Consider the following 20,864-nt stretch of genomic DNA (forward strand, 5'->3'; position numbering starts at 1 on the left):
TGAGTCATGTGACGACAAAACTGTTGAAGTACAATTTTGAGCACATATAACCATAGCTAGAAAAAAAAACAAGGAATCAATTTTTTAACAAAATAACCCAGCGATTGAAATGCTGCTTAATTGCGCACGAAGCATGCAAGCTGGAAAGTTTGCCAGTTACTTCCACTCAAGCTATACCTAATGCCGTGCACTTTGGTGGTTATTTGTGCCCATAAATACTGTTAAGCACCTGAGACTATAAATATCAGCCTAAACTTCCGCATGCACATGCGGCAAGTGAGAAAGTAGATGGTCAATTTTTCTGCGGTTTTTTTTCTTCGAAGCAACCGCGCCTTGCTATAAAATTCTTTCCGACCGATCATATACGTGCGAGTCTTACCATCTGCATGTCCCAGTGACAGTGAGGGGCTTGGGAACACTGAAGAAGGGTTAAAAGAATCAGAATGGAACGCGGTGGATTCCATAGTAAAAATTCGCGCTTGTGGCATACACTTGAGAAAGAAACGCGCACTACGAGGCGTACGTAGATCGATTTACTTCGCACTAGCAAAGAGAGCGCAAGATTTTTCCACCCGTCGCCGAGGTGCTGCGGTTCTGGGATGAATCTTGGCTAGTAACGAAATCACTAACGGGCCGCCTGTGATGAGGGCGGCTTGGACTGCGCGGCCAAAAATGGCGGCTGCGGGTGCGCCGCCTGCGCTCCGGCCGGTGCTTCTGCGGGCGGCAGGTGCAGCACCATGAACGGCGTCCGCAGCACGGCGACCTCGTAGGGCTGCCCCGAGAGACGCCTCATCGGTGGCACCGCCGGAGCCATGGTGGGGCGCCTCGCCGACGCCATCGCGGCAGCGTCCGCAGCACCCCTGAGCCCGCAGCAAGCGACTGCTGGTGCCGCACCACCGCCGCTCCCCTTCTTGTGTCCCTTTGTTGGAGAAAGAGAGTACCCAGTTCCGCTTAGGGGTAGAAACATGCGCGTCCAGTGCAGCAACCCATAGCGGGTCGTGCAGCCTCAGTCCATCCATTACTAATAGCTTGTCACTGACAAAATTTAGAATTGCTGTTGACATTATGTGGCGGTACTAACCCTCGATTGCTTCTTTTTGGTCATTATACCCATGGTTATGTATTATTTTTTCTCATGTTGAAAATTTTTATTTCACCTATGTAGTCTTACAAAAACAAGTATACATACACAATGGCAATGCCTTTGCAGTGTACGTTCGCAATATTTATTGTTTACTTATCACTTTCCACATTTCGTTATTCTTTGTATAATGCTACCGACAATATCCTTATTTCATGCACTATTTCATTATTTTCGTCATATCTTTGTTGTATTTGCCTTGTACCATTTGTTGGCTTTTCTTAACATGCTGACCTGTTGAATGTTCTCGTTAATACTTGACCGCTTTCTTGTTGACTTAACTATCCCCTCCAGCCACAATCCCAAATGGGATTAGCAGTATTTATAAATAAATAAAAAACGGTGAAAAGAGGCATCACTGAGATCTCTTTGATGGTTCCAGTTCCGAAACTCCACACCGATCATATGTATCAGAGACTGACGCTCTAATGTGGAAAGTACTCTGACATCAGATTGTCACGCCACCTGCGGCACTCGCAAGAAACTGCTCAACGCTGCCGAAAATAGTGGAGGAACAAAAGTTGCAGGGCGCCAGCAATAGTTGGCAGCTCCACTAATAGGCGGCGTCGCCCTCTGTTAACCTCCAAAAAGAAAAACCGCTGGTCATTGCCGAATTTTTACACGGAGTTCCGTAATTTATAAGGTTAAAGCAATCTGGGAGCCACTGTCTTTGAGATGTCCTTAAAGAACGTTTCATCCGCATTGTGAGTGACGGAAAGTGTGAACTAGTTTGGCAAGTCGTGCCGGGAACCTGAGCTTGGCTGCGGGGCCACAGCTGCAGCCTTGTTCAGTCTACTCTGTGTGTTAACAACCAAAAATAAAATGCAATAGATAGTATTCCTAGTCAGAGAGTTCCGAATATATTAGTGCGGGGCGCTTTTATAAGGTTTTTCTCAAGAAAAAACCGTTATCCTGACCTTGAATCTACGTTTACGGCCAAATGCGAGCCGAAAACAACAATGCTCTAGGCGTCTCTCTGCGTACAATCCCGACCTACTATTCCGTTTCACCTTCTCCAGAACAGGTGACCGTTCCCACACACTTGACGGCTTGAGCCGTTGCCCTGAATGCAAGGCTATGTCACAATACGTGCATTCAGTTGTTCAGCTGCCGCGCATAATGTGCCAATTAGCGGCAATTCCATCCAGCCAAAATCGCTATTGCATGACGCAGTTATATGTCGTCCAGTCGGCTGAAACGTCAGAACAGCAGGCGCACAATGTAGAGGACGCTGAGACAGGGTAAACACCAGGGATTAACGTAGGCAGGAGCGCTGACTCGAACGCTCCGCAGTGCGCTCGGTTCGTGCCGATAATGTCACAGTGACGTCACGTGCTCACTGCCTCTGCTAGTCTTCTCTCGCCAACGCACATTCCTTCACAGTAACGATTAAGCTGACACGCCTCTAGCCAGAACTGCTTCAAAACGAAATGCGGATGCGTGCAACTGGCATAAAGCGTTCACCGGAGTCGCGACTTAATCGGAGGCACGGTTAGGAGGTTAGCAAGTGGCAGACAGCGTTTCCGTTAGCGCGAATGCGGCTCACGAGGCGGGAAAGTTCTGCCTGGGCCACTAGGATGGATGGATGGATGGATACGGCTGAACCCTTTACATCGGGCGGTGGCTCAAGCCACCTAGCCATGTCTTGTGAAATTTTACTCCTGTCTTGCTTTTAGCCACCAATCAGATAACCTTCGCTTGGTTACTTCTAACCTCTTAAAATCCACTTTCCCTTCACTATCCCTAAATCCCAATGCCTTGGGTAAGTCAGCCCCGCTGCCTTCCACTGTAGGGTGAAGCCCTTTACAGGAGAGTATCAAGTGTTCAGCCGTTTCCTCCTCCTCTCCGCACGCAATGCACAAAGTGTCTATCTCCTGGTACCTGACTCTATACGTCTTAGTCCGCAAAACTCCAGTCCTGACCTGAAACAACAAAGAACTTCCCCTACAATTATCATAGATATTTTCTTTGACAATTTCCTGTTTAAAGGTCCGGTATGTTTCCAGTGCCGATTTCGTCAGCATCCCTGTTTTCCACAAAGCTCTCTCTGTTTCTTTAAACTTTTTCTTAACCGATAATTGCTGATTTGCCCCCTTACTGCTGTCCAGATATTTGCTTGTCAATTTTCTAGTTCGCTTTCTCCATTTCGTGTCAACATTCTTTATATACAGGTATCTGAAAACTTTCCTAGCCCACCGCTTTTCCTCCATCTTTCTCAATCGTTCCTCAAATGCTATCTTACTGCTAGCCTCTCTGCTCTCGAAAGACGCCCATTCCATATCACCCTGTACCCCCTGATTTGGTGTATTGCCATGTGCTCCCAAAGCTAACCTCCCTACTCCTCGTTGCCTACAGAGCCGCTGCGCCATCTATCGGACGCGCCACGAGACTCCATCGGTCACCCGTAGCTTCCGCGATCGGCTCCGGCGGCCACGGGTCACCAGTCGATCTGCAGTCAGCTTTTCCTGTATATATTTTGCTGAGTGTCCAATATTTTCCCTGCGAGTGCGCATATACACCTTGGGCTCCGGTGGCAGGAATGGCACGGGGGCGTTCGGGTCCGCCGGGAAGTAGAAGGCTGTGGGGGCCTCCTCGATGCTGCCGTCGCTGTCCGCCTTCTTGTAAAACTGGTACACGTTGAACAGGATGGCCCCCTGGAATCACCGCGCTCTCAGTGGCGACACACAGGTGACAGCATTCGCTTATTGCGCTTGTTCCATTAGAAGGTTTTTATGTAACTTTTTTATCAGTCGGTGCGCTAGCTTTCTAATATATCCCAATGCTGGAAACAATGGTCCATGGGCACAATCACGATTTCAAGCAGCCACAATGGGGAATCAAACTTATGGACGCAAGGCCAGACAGTAATCAGACACTTTTAGTACAGCCTGGAGTTAAATTGCGTTTCTGCACGCAAGACCATTAGGGCGTACCTATTTGTGTACGTCTCGTACATAACACTGTCGTCTCGTAGACGATAGTTTTAGTGAATGTTCTTCCGCTGCAGCCGACAGATTGCATTCGATAGGAATGTATTGTGACATTCCGTGTATGCTACGAGGATCCACGTTCGACGGCGCGGCGTAGACGGAGACCCGTGACAGCGGCATCATCAATTACCCAGCCATGCTCTTTGAGTGACGACCAGAAAAACCGGACCCGCCGCCGCCCCGGGGAAACAGGCTTTATCCTCCCCAATTTCCGGGCCACTGGGACAACATTCTTTCCCCCCCCCCCTTTGTCGTGGGCTATCGCCGGGAAGGCACCCACAGCTTCCCAGAAGGGCCGTGACGGACACCTGTCATGGCGGACAGGCAGTACTCGCCAAGAATGTGGAAAGACAGGCGCTAGTGAATTAGCTCCGAAGAGAGAGCCTGTGTATACTCTCACTTGAGAGAGAGTGGTGGCGTTTTTGTTGTTTATTTAGTTTGTATTGTTAACAGACTCTGGGGTCGAGGCTAAGCCCAGCCCAAGGGGTGGTCCCCATCTCGCATGTTATTTTGGATTGGAGAATTGATGCTTTGGGCGGGCCACTGGAAATGACCGCCCTTAGTCCTTTGTTAATCAAGTGCTTAAAAGCGCATGTAAACGGATGCAGGCCAGTCTGAGCTGGGGCTCCATGCTTAGCATGTAATGTGATGCTACTTAGGCACTAACCTGCCCGGTCGATGAGTAAAGTAGTGCAAAGTTTGTTCTGTTGTAAAATTATGCTCTGCTGTCATCATCTACAAGCTCGCCTCCTGTTCATCTTCCAAGCCGAACGACACTAGAGGAAAGGTTTGTGATCCATCCTCGAAGAAACGGACGACTATTGAAATTCTACTGCATCCACGCTCAGGACGACATCGCTACGAAGAGGGCCTTCAGCGCCGAAGCCCGACGGCGTGCAGCTTCTGCCAGCAACCGCTCGAGCCCAACTCCGGAGCTACTCTATCGCCCCCATGAAGTCGTCGGCACGTAAGCTCGGACGCCCCAGCCTCTGATGTATAACCTTAATCATGTGTAATTATTGAATATACCTGTTTGTTTAAACTGAGCCATACGGTGTCTCTTTGCCTCTCCGTCCCGTGTGGACCTGCGCATTATGGGGGTCATCACACTGGTGTCAGAAGTGGGGTCTCAAAAGCAAATGTCCTCTGAATGCTGTGACATTCATGACTTCAAAATTGTAATCAAAAGGGAATCACGGGACTGATTGTGGGACTTTTACCCCCATTTGAGAGGCTTGAGGCACTGGAGGGCTTGAAAAAAAAAAATGACTGTATCTGAGGGAGCTCCCACTCCACAGCCGTCGCTCGGAGCAAGCATGCTGGCATTAGGAAGCGTCATTCCGACGTTTACGGGAGATAAGAGGGGGGTTCCAATCTGCGATTTCTTTTCCATGCTAGAAGAGATTGGGAAAATGGGGGGATGGTCCGATGATCAAATGCTGGGAATGGCGAGGTGTAAGATGGCGGGAGCTGCTCATGATTTTGCATGGCGAGACGAAAAAGTAAAATCCACAAAATCATTTGCGGAATTTAAGAAGCTCGCGTTTGAGCATTTTGACACTGAACCACGTCACGTGCGAGTACAGAGGTTCCGTGACGCCGGACAGATGGTAGGGGAGGACGCGCGAACGTTTGCGTCGCGGCTTCAGCGCTTAGCGCGCGATACGTTAAGCAGGGAGGAGGAAGGAGACCAGCTTAAGAAGAAATACGCGGAGGATATACTTAAAGAGGAAATGACCGCTTTGTTCGTGGCTGGTCTGCAAGACCCCGTGCGCCGGTTCGTGCTCTCGCGCAAGCCGAGCAATTTCGACCAAGCCGTGGAGGCCGCATTGGATGAGGAACAAAATGAGGCGTTAACGACAGCCTCAGCGAGAGTACGCGTCATAGAGAGAGCGGTGCTCAACCCTGAGGTTGCTCTCTTGACAGAGCGTTTAGATCGCTTGGAACAGCTGCTAACTCAGCAGGTAGAACGCCAGGTTGAAGCGCGCGCTCAACAGCGCCCATTCGCTGGAAACCGGAGACCGCCACAAAGCTACAGGCGCGGTATGCGAGATGTTGAAGAAATCGTATGCTTCGCTTGCCAGGGTCGCGGACACATCGCCAGGTTCTGCCAAAACGTGCGCCGTGGGGAGCCACAAAGAGAAGCAGGCGAGACACGCCCTAAGCAAGCCGACAGCGGGGCTCCAGATACCGAGACAAAAAACTAGTTAGTCCTCCCCAGCCTGAGGAGCGTGGGGAGGGAGCAGTAGATGATGAGGTGGTGGTAGTTTGTGTGGCCGACGAGGCATGCCCTGTGGTGCGTTGCAAGTTAAATGGTTGTTGCATGGAATTGTTGATAGATACGGGGTCAAAGGTGACATTGCTTAAGGAGAGCAGTTTTAACACGCTTCGAAGGAAGGGGGACCGCGAGGTGTTGGAAGCGTCTGGTGGTATGGCAACCAAATTTGTAGGCATAACGGGGGATCCTCTTGGCATAAGTGGACTCTACCGGTTACACTTCTCTCTCGGCGGAATTGCATTGGAGCACCCCTGCTACGTATGCCCGGACACGGTGTCTCTGCCAAACGGAGTGTCAGGTATATTAGGGCAGGATTTTTTGAGAAAAGGGAAGGTAGTAGTCTCATTCTATGAGGAAGAGGTTAATGCGGGCGGCTCAAAAGTTCCGTTTTTGAACAGGAGAGGGGCTGAGATTCGCATTACCGATATTGACACCCGTCAAACAGTGGGATCATTGGAGAAGGTATATTCGCGGGTTGCCGTCCGGCTGGTCGAGGAGGCGGTCGTCCTTCCTTGGTCGGAGCACATTTTGTACGCGTTTGTGCCTTCAGATGTAGAGAGCGGCGCCGTGGGAGTGCTTGAGCCGGTCGACTCTCTCAGCAATGGCCTGAAGGCAGCCGCGTGCCTCGTGACAGTTAATGACGCCCACAGAGTGCCCCTACGGGTGGTTAACTGTAGCCAGCAGCCACTGAGCCTTCCCAAGAACAAAACATTGGCTTTCTTCACCTCTGCGATAGAGCAACGTGAACCCACCGATACGGTACTCGCAACTGTAGAGCATGCTAGTCCTTCGGCTGCTCCAAAGGTGTCGTTCGATCTTTCTCACGTAAAATCCAGGGAGAGGGGGGCTCTGGCTGGTTTACTGAACGACTACTCGGAGGTATTCGCCGCGTCCAACCTGGATTTGGGCTGCTGTGGCGTTATAAAGCACAGGATAGAAACCGGCACTTCATCGCCCGTTTACCAGCGTGCGTACAGGATTCCTTACTCCCAACGTGAGGAGATGGAGCGGCAGGTGCAGGACCTGATTGATCGCGGCATTGTCGAACACTCAAAGTCACCCTGGGGAGCACCAGCACTATTGGTGGAAAAGCCAGATGGCTCATATCGATTGGTAGTGGACTACCGCAAACTAAATGCCGTAACTCGCATCGATCCCTACCCCATCCCCAATATACAGGAGACGCTTTCTCAGCTGGGCTCTGCCAGGTACTTCACGGTAGTGGACATGGCGGCGGGATTCTGGCAGATAGCAATGGATCCGGCAGATGCCGAGAAAACGGCATTCAACACGCCCTCAGGGCACTATGAATGGAAAAGAATGCCGATGGGTCTGGCCAACAGCCCTGCTGTCTGGCAGAGAACCGCTGATGTTATCCTGGCAGGTCTTCTGGGGAGGCTGTGCTTCGTGTATATGGATGACATTATCATATACAGTGACAGTTTTGATAGCCATTTGCGCGATATTGAGCAGGTTTTGGTGCGACTAAGAGCAGCGGGTCTCAAGCTGAAGCCCTCTAAGTGCCAATTCCTCAAAAACGAGGTGAAATACCTCGGGCACGTTGTTTCAGCTGACGGCGTGCGACCGGACCCTGAGAAACTAAGGTGTGTCTCAGATTTTCCATCCCCGACTAGCGTCCGCCAGGTCCGGCAGTTTCTCGGCCTGATCGGTTACTACCGAAGGCACATAGAGGAGTTCGCCAAGCTCGCTAAGCCGCTCACCGCCTTAACAGCCAAAAATGTCGCCTTTCGCTGGGACGAAAACGCGGAGAATGCTTTTGGGGCCCTGAAAAGGAAGCTAATGAGTGCACCGCTGTTGCGCCACCCGGATTTTAATTTGCCCTTCGTTATGGCCACAGATGCGTCAAAGTTCGCAGTTGGTGCCGTGCTCTCTCAGGTTATCGAGGGCAAAGAACATCCCGTTGCTTTTGCTAGCCGACAGCTGAGCCCCACAGAGCAAAAGTACGGAGCTACGGAAAGGGAGTGCCTCGCCGTTGTCTGGGCAGTAAAGCACTTCAGATGCTACCTTTACGGCCGCAAATTCAAGCTAGTCACAGACTGCCATCCTCTGAAATGGGTGATGAGTGTCAGGGACCCTAGCTCGCGACTCGCTAGATGGAATCTACACCTGCAGGAATACTGCTTTGAAGTTGAGCACAAGTCAGGAAAGACGCATCTGAATGCTGATGCACTCAGCCGCACAGCTGCCGTGGCAGCTATAGATGAGTTTGTCCCCGTAGTCGACCCCGCCGAATTACGCACAGAGCAGTGCAAAGATCCTGACCTGAAGCGAATAATCGAAAGCTTAGAGGGCGCACCGTCTCACCCCGAACAGCTAGGTTATTTCATTGGCAAAGACGGCACCCTGTGTCGGCGCACGAGGCCAACCAGGAAAGGGAGACCAGAGAAAACCGCTTGGGAGAGAGTCGTCATACCTCGGTCGTGGACAGAAAGGGTTCTTCGCGCGTTTCACGATGCGCCATGCGCCGGTCATTTTGGCGTAGCGAAGACACGCAGGCGTGTGGAGCGTTTGTACTTTTGGAGTGGCATGCGACGGGGTGTTAGAGACTACTGTGCGAAGTGTCATTCCTGTCTCGAAAGAAAAACACCCAAGGGACGAAGACCAGCTCCAATTCAGCCGTTCCCTGAGGTTTCGGCTCCCTTCGAGCGGACAGGTATGGACATAATGGGCCCATTGCCCACGACCACTTCCGGAAACAAGTACATTTTAGTATTTGTCGACCACCTTTCAAAATACGCGGAAGCGGTAGCACTCCCAGATCAGAAGGCAGACACGGTTGCAAGAGCATTTGTCGAACAGATCGTGCTCCGACATGGACCCCCGAGGCAACTCTTGACAGATCGGGGAACGAACTTCGTGTCGCAGCTAATGAGGAGAGTTTGCGAGCTGCTTAAGATCGCTAAGAAGCAGACAACACCGTACCATCCGGCTTGCAACGGCGCGGTGGAGCGACTGAACCAAACCGTGGCCGGGTTCCTGTCGCATTTTGTTTCGCGCGACCAGCGGGACTGGGACTTGTGGCTCCCGTATGCAATGTTTGCCTACAATTCCGCAGCACACGAGAGCACGGGCGAATCGCCATTCTTTCTTCTCTACGGCCGAGACCCGGACCAGCCTAGTGAAGTGCCAGAGGGCCCCCGTCGGGTCCCATACGCTTCACTGGACGACTATAAGGTTGAGCTAGAATCGCGCTTGCAAGTGGCGAGGGACATCGCAAAGGAGTCCTTAAAGAAAGCGGCGAAGCGCAGGAAGGAGGTGCACGATCGCAGTGCTAGAGACGCGCCGTTTGATGTGGGGGACAGCGTGTACATTGAAAACTGCCAAAGGCAGATTGGGCTAGCTCGTAAGTTCCAGACGAAGTGGAGAGGACCGTGCGAGGTTGTCGAGAAGCTTTCTCCGGTAAACTTCAGAGTCCGAGACGTGAACCGGCGTTTGATAAGGATACACGCAAATCGCCTCAAGTCGGCACCGGTTCAGTATTCACGAAATGAGGAAAGGGAAAACGCGGATTTTGATGGGGACAGAAGTGAAGCGGAGCGCGCAGATAGTTCGCAAGAAACGCCCTCTCCTGCATTTGTTCGGCAGGCGCCCGAGGTGACGGCCGGAATGCCACCGGATTTACTTCATGCATTGCTAGAAGAAGAAGCGCGCGAGGTTGCCGCGCAGATAACGCCAGGAGAGGCTCCTGCCACGAGCCCTCGCGAGTCCCAAAGCAGACAAAGGGGCACAGACTTACTTAGTATGACTCATGAAGGCCGATATCCGCTGCAAAATCGGAAAGCTAAGTCGGACTAATGGCGTAAACAGAGCGGAGTTGTGAACTGGTTAGAATTGTGTAATGCCGCAGCTCATAACATTGCTATGTGCTTATGTGTTAAGTTATCGGAGTTGGTAGTTAAACCTTTCTGTCATTAAGTAACACCTTCACAGGAGAGCATGCGGAGCGCATGCAGAACCTGCCCTACTTCCTTTCGTTATCTATATTTTTTGTCTGTGTCATGATCGTGCTAGAAGTGGGAGCTCCTTTAACTGTGGTAAATTTATTACGTCCAGTTTGGACTAGAAAAGAGAGGCTTGGGTGCTGAGTTTCATGTTTATCTGTAAAAGAAGATCAGTGCTGCCCCTGGAGACGCCAGTATTGACAGCGGAGGCATATGGTGTTGTGCAGTGGTGTTGAGTGCAGCGAAAAGTGTTTTGTCGGACGCACTGTGCGAGGCGATTCAGAAAGACAAGGGGAGCTGCGTGGACTCAAATGTTCGGAGAACATTCTTCTGGAGGGTGAGCGAGTGTGACATTCCGTGTATGCTACGAGGATCCACGTTCGACGGCGCGGCGTAGACGGAGACCCGTGACAGCGGCATCATCAATTACCCAGCCATGCTCTTTGAGTGACGACCAGAAAAACCGGACCCGCCGCCGCCCCGGGGAAACAGGCTTTATCCTCCCCAATTTCCGGGCCACTGGGACAACATTCTTTCCCTCCCCCCCCTTTGTCGTGGGCTATCGCCGGGAAGGCACCCACAGCTTCCCAGAAGGGCCGTGACGGACACCTGTCATGGCGGACAGGCAGTACTCGCCAAGAATGTGGAAAGACAGGCGCTAGTGAATTAGCTCCGAAGAGAGAGCCTGTGTATACTCTCACTTGAGAGAGAGTGGTGGCGTTTTTGTTGTTTATTTAGTTTGTATTGTTAACAGACTCTGGGGTCGAGGCTAAGCCCAGCCCAAGGGGTGGTCCCCATCTCGCATGTTATTTTGGATTGGAGAATTGATGCTTTGGGCGGGCCACTGGAAATGACCGCCCTTATTCCTTTGTTAATCAAGTGCTTAAAAGCGCATGTAAACGGATGCAGGCCAGTCTGAGCTGGGGCTCCATGCTTAGCATGTAATGTGATGCTACTTAGGCACTAACCTGCCCGGTCGATGAGTAATGTAGTGCAAAGTTTGTTCTGTTGTAAAATTATGCTCTGCTGTCATCATCTACAAGCTCGCCTCCTGTTCATCTTCCAAGCCGAACGACACTAGAGGAAAGGTTTGTGAACCATCCTCGAAGAAACGGACGACTATTGAAATTCTACTGCATCCACGCTCAGGACGACATCGCTACGAAGAGGGCCTTCAGCGCCGAAGCCCGACGGCGTGCAGCTTCTGCCAGCAACCGCTCGAGCCCAACTCCGGAGCCACTCTATCGCCCCCATGAAGTCGTCGGCACGTAAGCTCGGACGCCCCAGCCTCTGATGTATAACCTTAATCATGTGTAATTATTGAATATACCTGTTTGTTTAAACTGAGCCATACGGTGTCTCTTTGCCTCTCCGTCCCGTGTGGACCTGCGCATTATGGGGGTCATCACAGTATGCTACGGCCGTTCCGTTCGTAATCAGGACAGCATAGCACTATGTCCAAGCCTTATAACGGAAAAGAAAAACAAATAGAAAAAAGACATACACAATGGCATGCGAACGTGTAGCACATGACACCAGTCAGTGTCGATAACGCACACTGACACGCACGCGAACGCACGAACTTCTCAACCCACAAAAACATTAAAGTTAGTACAGATATAGTGTAATAGATGCAAAAACAACGTGGTGCCATGTAGTGCTAGGTACTTAACATGCTTCATTTTCGGGCTGCAAAAGGGGCGCTTTTAATGTGTTACCATTAGAAGTCCTACCATGAGGAAAAAGTGGCCGACACTTTCCACCTGCCACGGTTGGCGGTTGGTCAGGTGGGGAGAGGGAAATGCACATCTCCACTTGTTAGAGGAGAGAGAGGTCGGAAGGTGGTGTCGATGGGAAGAGCTCAAAAAAATTATTTTTTTTCTAAATTGACGACTAATAATGCCTAAGAATGACTCAGAAAATAGCACAGCACAGTTGTTCTGCAGTTTTCTTAGCATAGTTGAGCAAGTAACCTTTGGCTTTATGCAGTTTAGCGTACCAAAGCGACTCAGGCTATGAGGGACGCCGTAGTGAAGCGTTTCGGAGATTTCGATCAGCTGGTGTTCTTTAACGTGCTCTGACATCGCACAGTACGCGGGCCTCTAGAATTTCGCCTTCATCAAAGATAAGAAAAACAAGAGCCCCATGATGTGGCACCAAAAAGGACACATCAGCCAAGCGTACAATGGGAGAGATTGGTTGTGAGCAGACACCAATCTCGAGCCCCGCGACAAGAGAAAAGGTAGGCGGTCGGGATCAAACACGCGTCTTTCAGAGAACCATTAATGAGCAAAGAAATGCATGGCAAAGTATATAAGAAAATATGAAGAGAATATAAGAAGTAGAATAGAGGCAGCTGGAAGCAAGAAGACCTCATGCTAACGCATTGTAATCGTATAATGATAATTGAGCTCCCCGTATATTTTATTGCATACTTTCGTTTTCGTTTTGCATCGAAAGATGAATTGAAGCCAGCTTATTCAGTAATAAAATATAACTAACACTTTTTCAAGGAAAATACATTAGCCATGTAACATACATGTCGTATTTAACATACAAGTCACAACATGCAGAGAGCTTTACCGCATTACCGGATGCCTGGTCCGTATGCGCAATGGTTAGCGTGCGGCCAGGATGGGCGCGCACACACTACTGAGCGTGCGCGGTAGGTATCCGATAATCCAGTATATGGCTATGTTAGTACGTGTTAACTATGTTAAAATTCTCCAATAGCAAAGTTCACCACTGAACTTCAGATTTTTTTATGCGATTTTCAATGCCAGATTAAAATTATAAACCCTCATTTCGTCGATAATAGAGCTCTTGCTGCTGCCAATATTACACAAGATCTTTTCATTTGCAACTAAATCTCAAGACCCATTTCGGTCATTTATCGGTCCCATTTCAGGTTAATTTGCGTGATCAATGTTCAGAGATTTCTCGTATTTAAAGTTATTTGAGTTGTCACCTGTGCAATTTAAATTCAATCGCTTTATATTGTTCTAAGTAATGGCAAAAAAATTGGCAGACGATTACGGTAGTCGGTAATGTGAAATTTGAGCGCAGCTCTGACAGCGCTAGCAGGAGGCGTGCTACGCTGCTAGCCACGCTCCGGGATGTCGTGGAAGCCACCTTCCAGGGGACGTTTCGCTCTGCTATTTGGACAACGGGTTACGCCGACGCAGCAAGACCTCGAAGGCTACCACGCGGTACGCAGGAACGGATGCCTAAGAGCTGCGCTCTAAAATTTCTCGCACAACATCCTTTGAACTTGAAAATAAAAGAAGAAAAGAGAACGAGTTGCGTCAGCAAAGCCCACAACGACACTTGTCGCCTTTGGAAAGCGCGCTTCGTTACAGTAATATTAAAACTGCAGTGAAGGCAGCTCTTCAGGAGAGATGATGCACGCTTTCTCGAACCAAGGGAGTTGACTACACCGAAAACTAAGTCTCGCTCTGCAGCGAAATGTGTATACGTAAGACCTCGTTCTCTGCAGCTGTCTGTGCACTTCATCACTGACGCAGGGAAAGCTACATGATCATAAGTGAGTGTGTTAAGCTGTGTGTAAGTGATATGCGTCGATGTGTGTGCAAGAAGGAGTGCGTGTGCTACGTGTACAATCTACGAGAGACGAGTACCCTCCAGTGTATGCCGGGTCACCCAAGCAATTCATTGTATTATGGTCCCATCACTCTCCATTCACACTCTATCTCTCTCTTTCCTTCCCCTTCCCCCGTGCGGAGTAGCAGGCCAGGGTCGAGTTATCACCGCCAGACCACTTCACCTTTACCCTCATAAACTATGCTTAAAAACTCCAAGAAGTGGGCTGAAGTTATAATGGTTTTCTGAATGTTTCGTAATTAGTAGCATTAAATAAATCTGCCTGCAAATAAGCGCTGTGTGTCCGCGTTTTTCTCCATTTTTTTATTCAGCGCTGTTTCTGGTCTTAAATAATATTACTTCCAAAATTCGTACTGAATTCGTAGCAAAAATATAACGCAGCAGTTACTCCAACGACGCGGGCGTGAGCTTCGTTCCGGCCTCTGATGCGCTTCAAAACTTTGAATTGAGTGCATAGACATTCAACTTAAGTATGATAGGCCCACAGAAGACGACGCGAAGTCGCATCGCATCGCTCGTAGTCAAAATAGTCAGAGGGTGAGCGACGCTGACTGCCGTGTTTTTTCGCCTGACTATAACTTACCGGGGAGTACGTAGGAAGAACTTGTTTCGGAATTCCAGAATTCCGCGTCATTGTTATGGCACTCCGCGTGACCCATACGCGTGGCGCGACAATAACTCTACTGGAGTGAAACTGTGCAGCTTTCCCCGAGATGAGAAACCTCCCGCGTAAAGAAAAGATTTTCACTTCAAGGTACGGTTAGTTTTGTGCAGGGAAGAGTTACCTTGATAAAGGCCACGAACGTGAATACGGATATGGTCGTCATCATCATCTGCCTCTGCAAGAAAACAACGGTCAAGAAGATTAGCGTTAGCGAAGGTATCTGCACCTTTATTCTAACGCTATCATTAGTAAAGCATAATTACACTTTTCAGCCCTAGAGCCTATCCACTGTCGAAAGTGTAGGCCACTTTGTGTAGGGCACTCATGCTTAAAAGGGTAGGGCACTTATGCTCGAACACACCGGGCATAGAGGCAGTGTGCATCGAAATGTGTTCGAGCGTTGCGAGAGGTTGTAAGCTCGAAACAGCTTCGTAGTGAGCATAAGCTACCGTGGCTACAGTGGCAGCTTCCTCACATTCCACACGCAAAACAATGTGCAAGCAAGAAAATGTTCGTGACCGTCGGCAACACACTATGGAAGGCACAGGCACTATGTAGGTGGCTGCTCGTGGCATCTGCTGTGCATGCCGTCGCCGCACTCGCCGCTTCGTTAGCTAGACGACGGCTGTTGCGACGCCATCTTTTTGAGACCATCTCTCGGCCTCAACGACGCCGGTCGCCTACGGAATTGCGTCTAATGGGGCTAGTAACGCGAAAGCCTTAAAACTGCATCTGGCGTCGAAAATTCTAGATGAGCGATTAAGTGCTGCATGCAGCCGGTGCTGTGGATATGTATTTTAAGCTTAGTTATGTTAACTTTCTGCTCAATTTCATCTGCAAAAATCCTAATCGATTGCGGGTTCTAAGAAACGTTTGACGCTGAAAGCGTACATGCTCCTGGCTGTTTGTGCACAGTACTTTTCCAAAGGCTCCGGGGAAATCCCGCGCGTGGCTGTAGCGGTGGCCAAACATTGAAATGGCGCAGCTACACCTCTCAAGCACCCTAGACGCTATAGAAAGCCTGTAAGAACAGATGCTTGGGCGAGTCGGTACGCGCACTCGACTATAGATGAACGGCGCTTGTCCTTCTGCATTCTCTTTTGTCCCCGTCGAGTACGCGCTCTTCATCTCAAAACAATACAGAAAGCGGCTCGGACCGTATCTCCACAGCATCTGCACTGTTCACAATAGCAGGAACTTGGGAGAGCGACACTCACGCGAAAGTCGGCTTCATCCACGTTCTGTTCCCTGATCTCCTGCATGGCCTCCTTCAGGTCCACCTGTAACAGCACGCGATCAGTAGCCCGACATGCACGGGTGCACTGTCGCAGACTTCAACGACTCAGCGAAACGATTACGAGAGCGTGTGCTGTGTAGCGCGCGCTCAAAGCCGCAGTACACTACAACTTTACAGCGGTTGCTGCTATAGTCAGGGCTGGCCTTCTTCTCCCCCGATACCGCGTGGTCCGCGTCCTCACGAAGTGATATCCCAACAAAAGATCGCGTGACTCTTTGTAATACATTATGTGACCCTCTCCTCGTTGCAGTTAAACAAACTCACCACCGAACCTGCGAATACACTCTATAGAGCCACATCTTTCCCCATTGCCCTCGCCGATGCAGCTAAAACCTAAAGCGCCCTTCAACTTCTTCATGATCTTCTGTTTAAATATTTCTCACTAGAGGCGTCTGATTCCCTCGCAATTAATTGACTAGTGTTTCTTCCTCGCACGCATATTCCATGCGAGGGACCCACCGTGCTGGCGAAATGGACGGCGAGCACAAGGCTGGCGACGTAGCAGATTCCGACGCCGGCTGAGTTCCACACGATGAAGCCGAGCAGTACCAGGCTGTCGCGACCCCGCAGCGATGACGGCCGGGGAAAATCCTGCGTCGCGGAAGTTTCCCAACTCGGCATGAGCTACGATCTTTATGCCTCATAATCCCCAGCGCTACTGATGGATTCGAAATTGAGGCTGGAGATATCCTACAGGTTTTGTACACGAGCTTCAGAGGTTAGCTGAGTATAATCACGATAAACCGCAAAACACACAAGACGGAGGCAGACGACAACACAAGGCGGTCTTCTTGTGTTGTCGCCTGCCTCCGTCCTGTGTTTTTTTTTTGCGGTTTTTCGTAGCTATAATCTTTTACCAACTGGCCTACAGCTGTATACCCTGCTGTTTTAACTGATCGACCGTTCCCCTTGCGGCATTAAAAAAAAATATTGATGCGGTTCAAGGCAACAAGAAATTCGCTGGATGCTTCCGCATGCAGATCTCAAGAACTAGCTGCAGGCTAAGTTGTTTCATGACGTGACGAAAAATTCCCCTGAAAATTCATGTTTCGGGCACCATTCCCCTGAAACCAGTTTAGAAAATCCTTCCATTTTTTTGGTATTCTACTGTGTTTTTATATTGTTAATCCATGCTATTGGTAACGATTAATGAAGGCCAAAGTGTAGGAATTTGCAAAGTACTTCTCGTTGCGCGGGTCTTTCTGTCTGTCTGTGACAGACAAGGCGTGTGACAATGGGAGGTCTTTTTTTCCTTTTTTGTGTGTACACTTATTGCTTGTTCGATACTAACCTTTCACGGCAGGTGTAAAAAATTAAAGCAGCGTAAGGCCACATTTTAGCGAATGAAGATTGACGTGATTAAGGATTCCAAATACTTTGAAGTTCCTGATGGCGCGAGTACCACTTCCGAAAGCTGCGGAAGGTTTCCTTCCGTTTGACCCCCCTCCTTCTTCAACGCAGACACAGCATGGTATAGTAGTATGGTTAGTTCCAAATGCGTTGTGAGGGACGCCATAGCGGCAGGGTCTGGATCAATTTCGACCACCGGGACCTCTCTAACGGCCACTGACATCGCACAGCACAGTGGCGTTCATTTCGCCTGCATCGAAATGCGGTGCCGTGGCCAGAATTCCGGGTCTAAGGCAGCATCGCCAGTGCGGCTTGCGTGCGTACCTTGTAGGTGGCGAGCAGGAGGTAGTCCGACACCATGTTGAGAAAGCACTCCGTACCGAAGGCGAGGTCAAAAGCCCAGCCATAGCCTGGAAGCAGAGACACCAGATGGCGCTCTCATTGAAGTCGACAATGCGCAGATACGAACGGGGACAGAGTCAACAAAAGTGGCTCTACTATATGTAGAGCATGCAGTGCGCTACGTAGAGCCGATACATTTGACTGCCGCAGAAAAATCAAGACACAAACTTACTGATGTTGCGCCTGTAGAAGCCGAACGCGTATTTCAGGAAGCTGAACGAATTCAGCGCCTACAAGGAAAAGAGAGAGAAAGAGAAAGGGGGAAAAGAAATGTCGGCCTTTTACGACCGATAAACGATCCTCAGTTACCCGTCACCAGGTAAGTCGTACGTGGTAGGTGTGGGGTTCGATCCCCAGCGCTGTACACCAGTTTATAAACGAGATCTTGTAGTGCGACACATCAGCACACGCCTGTCCCGTCTCCTTTTGTGTTTGTGTGTTGCGCTACAAAATCCCGTTTTTAAATCATGAGCCAACTAGGCCCCAAACAAACGCTGCTGAAATACGTTTAACAATGAGTACGATATTTCCTCTAATCTGATTCTCGACTACTCTTGGGCGATATGTTTATGAAAACAGGTCTTTTACTCCACCTCGTGAAGACCAAAAATAAACGTTAGCCATGGCGCTCTTCGGTCAAGCTGTCCTTGCGCCATTATGATCAAATTATCTTCATAACCGATACACTTCGCACCCACAGACCCCTGGTGTCGATTTTGACGCCAGTAGATACTTGGACCGCGACCATTATGCTTTCTTTTGCGTGGTTGTTGGATCATATATTAAAAAAAAAAAAACAGAGGAACGAACATTTCCGACCAAAATAAAAATTTTAGGGCTGGAACGGATATCTGTAGAAGCTATCCTCAGCAGTAGGGCACGTAAACGGTTTACTCAAGTAATACAGTGGTTTAGTCTGTAAACGCAAACAATTACAAGTGCTCCTCAACGTAAGCAAGAATAAACTTCGCTAACGCCGCACTGAGGCGCATTTAAGCACTCTTTCACCCCCATTGAGGGAAGCCTATCTCGGAAGAACGCTTGGAACAAAATTGGTATGTTCCATATGCATTCAGTACCTCACTGTTTATAAAGTTATGCCGTAAGTTAACCACATGAATACTGTAATTTGCTTTTTCAGCGGCCAAAATCGCATTCGAAATATTTACGCTGCATAAAAACAAATGCACAAATCAGGCGTGACTCGCTGAAATGCGGAGTCGTTAGACAGAGCAACGTTCCTGCCATCAAATACATCAAGCTACTCGCGAGACGGCTACTTGGCTCTTACTTCCCGCCTTACTAGTATACCGCAATAGCCACTTCTCGTTTAGTTGTTAATTTAACGAGATGTAGGCTATGCACAGCGCAGGCAAGAGAAACAATTTATCATGTCACAGAGCACTTCTTGATGCGCTCTTGTTCCAGCCTTATTTGGTGTAAATATGGGGTCACGCGCGGCTCCGTTGTTATGAATGTTCATAAAATATTTGCTATTCCGTACAACTCTCCTCTCCTCCTGCTCAAGCCTATTCGGTCCGCCGAGCCGTCCTAGCTGCCTCGGGTCAATCTTGACGATTCTACTGATACTTTGATCCAAGGGTATGCCTTGCAATGACAGCAGACAAACTATTATATACGAACGCTGTATAACAACCAGGGAGCAGAATTATTTGAGTGAATGTCATCCATCGAGCTTGCTAATAGCGGTGTGCTTCTGCAGCCTAATTCCGCAAGGAGCTGTACCAGCATTCAGCATGTCTTTGGGACGACAGCATCTTCACGTACGTACTTACTGCGCAACCATAGCAGAGGCTGACGATGGTGTTCCTGTTCATTGCAAGCCGCAGCGCTGCTCTAGAACTCCAACGGTCAAGGGTTCTGCGGCACGCGCATCGCCACGACTGCCGGAGCCTGGCACCCGCAGCAGCGCGCGTATTTCTTCGTCATCGAAATTGTTGTTGGTGTTGTTGTTGCCTCAAAAACGATGGCACATCTTCGACTGCCAGTCCAGGAGGTGCGTTTTCCTTTTTGACGTGACTGCTTTTTCACGAGATAAATGCCTTTCCTAGAGCAATGTAGAACTCGTTCTGAACGAGATCACAGGCTTTTTTTTTTTTCAGTTGTACTTAAGAGTACTTTTTCCAGTTTTTTCTTTTTCTTGCGGTGATGTGTTGTTTATTCCAAAAAATTTCATGCACTGCGTATTGGTTAGACGCTTATTGCGGATGCCTATCTTTCATTAATATTTGTGATTTCTATTTGTTTTATTTTAGTGCATTAGTATAAGCTGTAACCAACGTCTTTAACCTCCAATGTAATACCCACGAATGAGGGCCCTTGGGGTTATTTTGAATAAATAAATAAATAAACCCACCGACACTATCGGATGTGTCTAACGTAAAGTTAATATATATTGACTCTAGCACGAAAGAAATCCCGGCACTCCCGTGCACGCCCTCTGTATAGTCTTGCTAAACGCGGTGCAGCCATTTTTTAACGCCTGTCGGTAGCCACCCGTTACACTGCGAGAAAAATACAGGGCGCACTAATCTGTCAACAATCTTCTTAGGTCTCAGAAGCACTGTTTTGTAGTATTTTGTGTTTATGAATCTAATAAAACATTTTGTAATCAGTTAGATTGGATCTCGTGATTCTAACCGCGCTACTGTGACGGCCACCAACGAAAGCATTTTTGCTGTGTTTTAATCTGTCACTGTACTCACCGGTACAAAAATATGTTATGTAAACAAATTTCAGGGTTATAAGAGCAGTAAGCTGTTGTTTTTGCGCCCTTTTTTGTGGAAGCATTCTCGGCAGTACCATGATGGCGCCGCAAAGGGCTAGAGCAATCACAGCGTGTATTGAGAGTATACGGTAATTTTCTGTGCGAAAGTGTGGTCAGAACGCGAGGCATCTTTGCATATTGCCCACAATAAGGAGGGTGAGACGAAATTTTGCAACTGCTTAGCCTGGAATTTACCTTATACCCGGACATCTCCTGCAGCCTCTAATCGTGATGCCAATTGCGACGCTAATAATGGCATGATGCTGTTGCTGTTGTCCGCATAAAAATGGCGCATACCCACAAGGCGCATTGGCCATGACTAGGCGGTGACTACCAGGTGGAGATTTAATTCATGGGCATATGATTGCATC

At 49.2% G+C, this 20,864-nt stretch overlaps 1 protein-coding gene across 1 annotated transcript; it reads right to left on the reverse strand.

Annotated features, from left to right (window-relative positions):
* Positions 1–316: 316 nt before the first annotated feature.
* LOC144118558 (uncharacterized) lies at positions 317–19,616 on the reverse strand. Its single transcript, XM_077651467.1, has 8 exons — positions 19,502–19,616; positions 17,878–17,935; positions 17,628–17,713; positions 16,413–16,544; positions 15,874–15,936; positions 14,778–14,831; positions 3,661–3,795; positions 317–919 (listed from the first exon to the last, which is right to left on the reverse strand). Exons 1-8 carry the CDS (start codon positions 19,541–19,543, stop codon positions 626–628), a joined length of 864 nt encoding a protein of 287 aa, XP_077507593.1. The 5' UTR covers positions 19,544–19,616; the 3' UTR covers positions 317–625.
* Between the last annotated feature and the right edge of the window lie 1,248 nt (positions 19,617–20,864).

The sequence above is a fragment of the Amblyomma americanum genome, chromosome 2 (assembly GCF_052857255.1).
Source record: "Amblyomma americanum isolate KBUSLIRL-KWMA chromosome 2, ASM5285725v1, whole genome shotgun sequence".
NCBI lineage: Eukaryota > Metazoa > Arthropoda > Arachnida > Ixodida > Ixodidae > Amblyomma > Amblyomma americanum.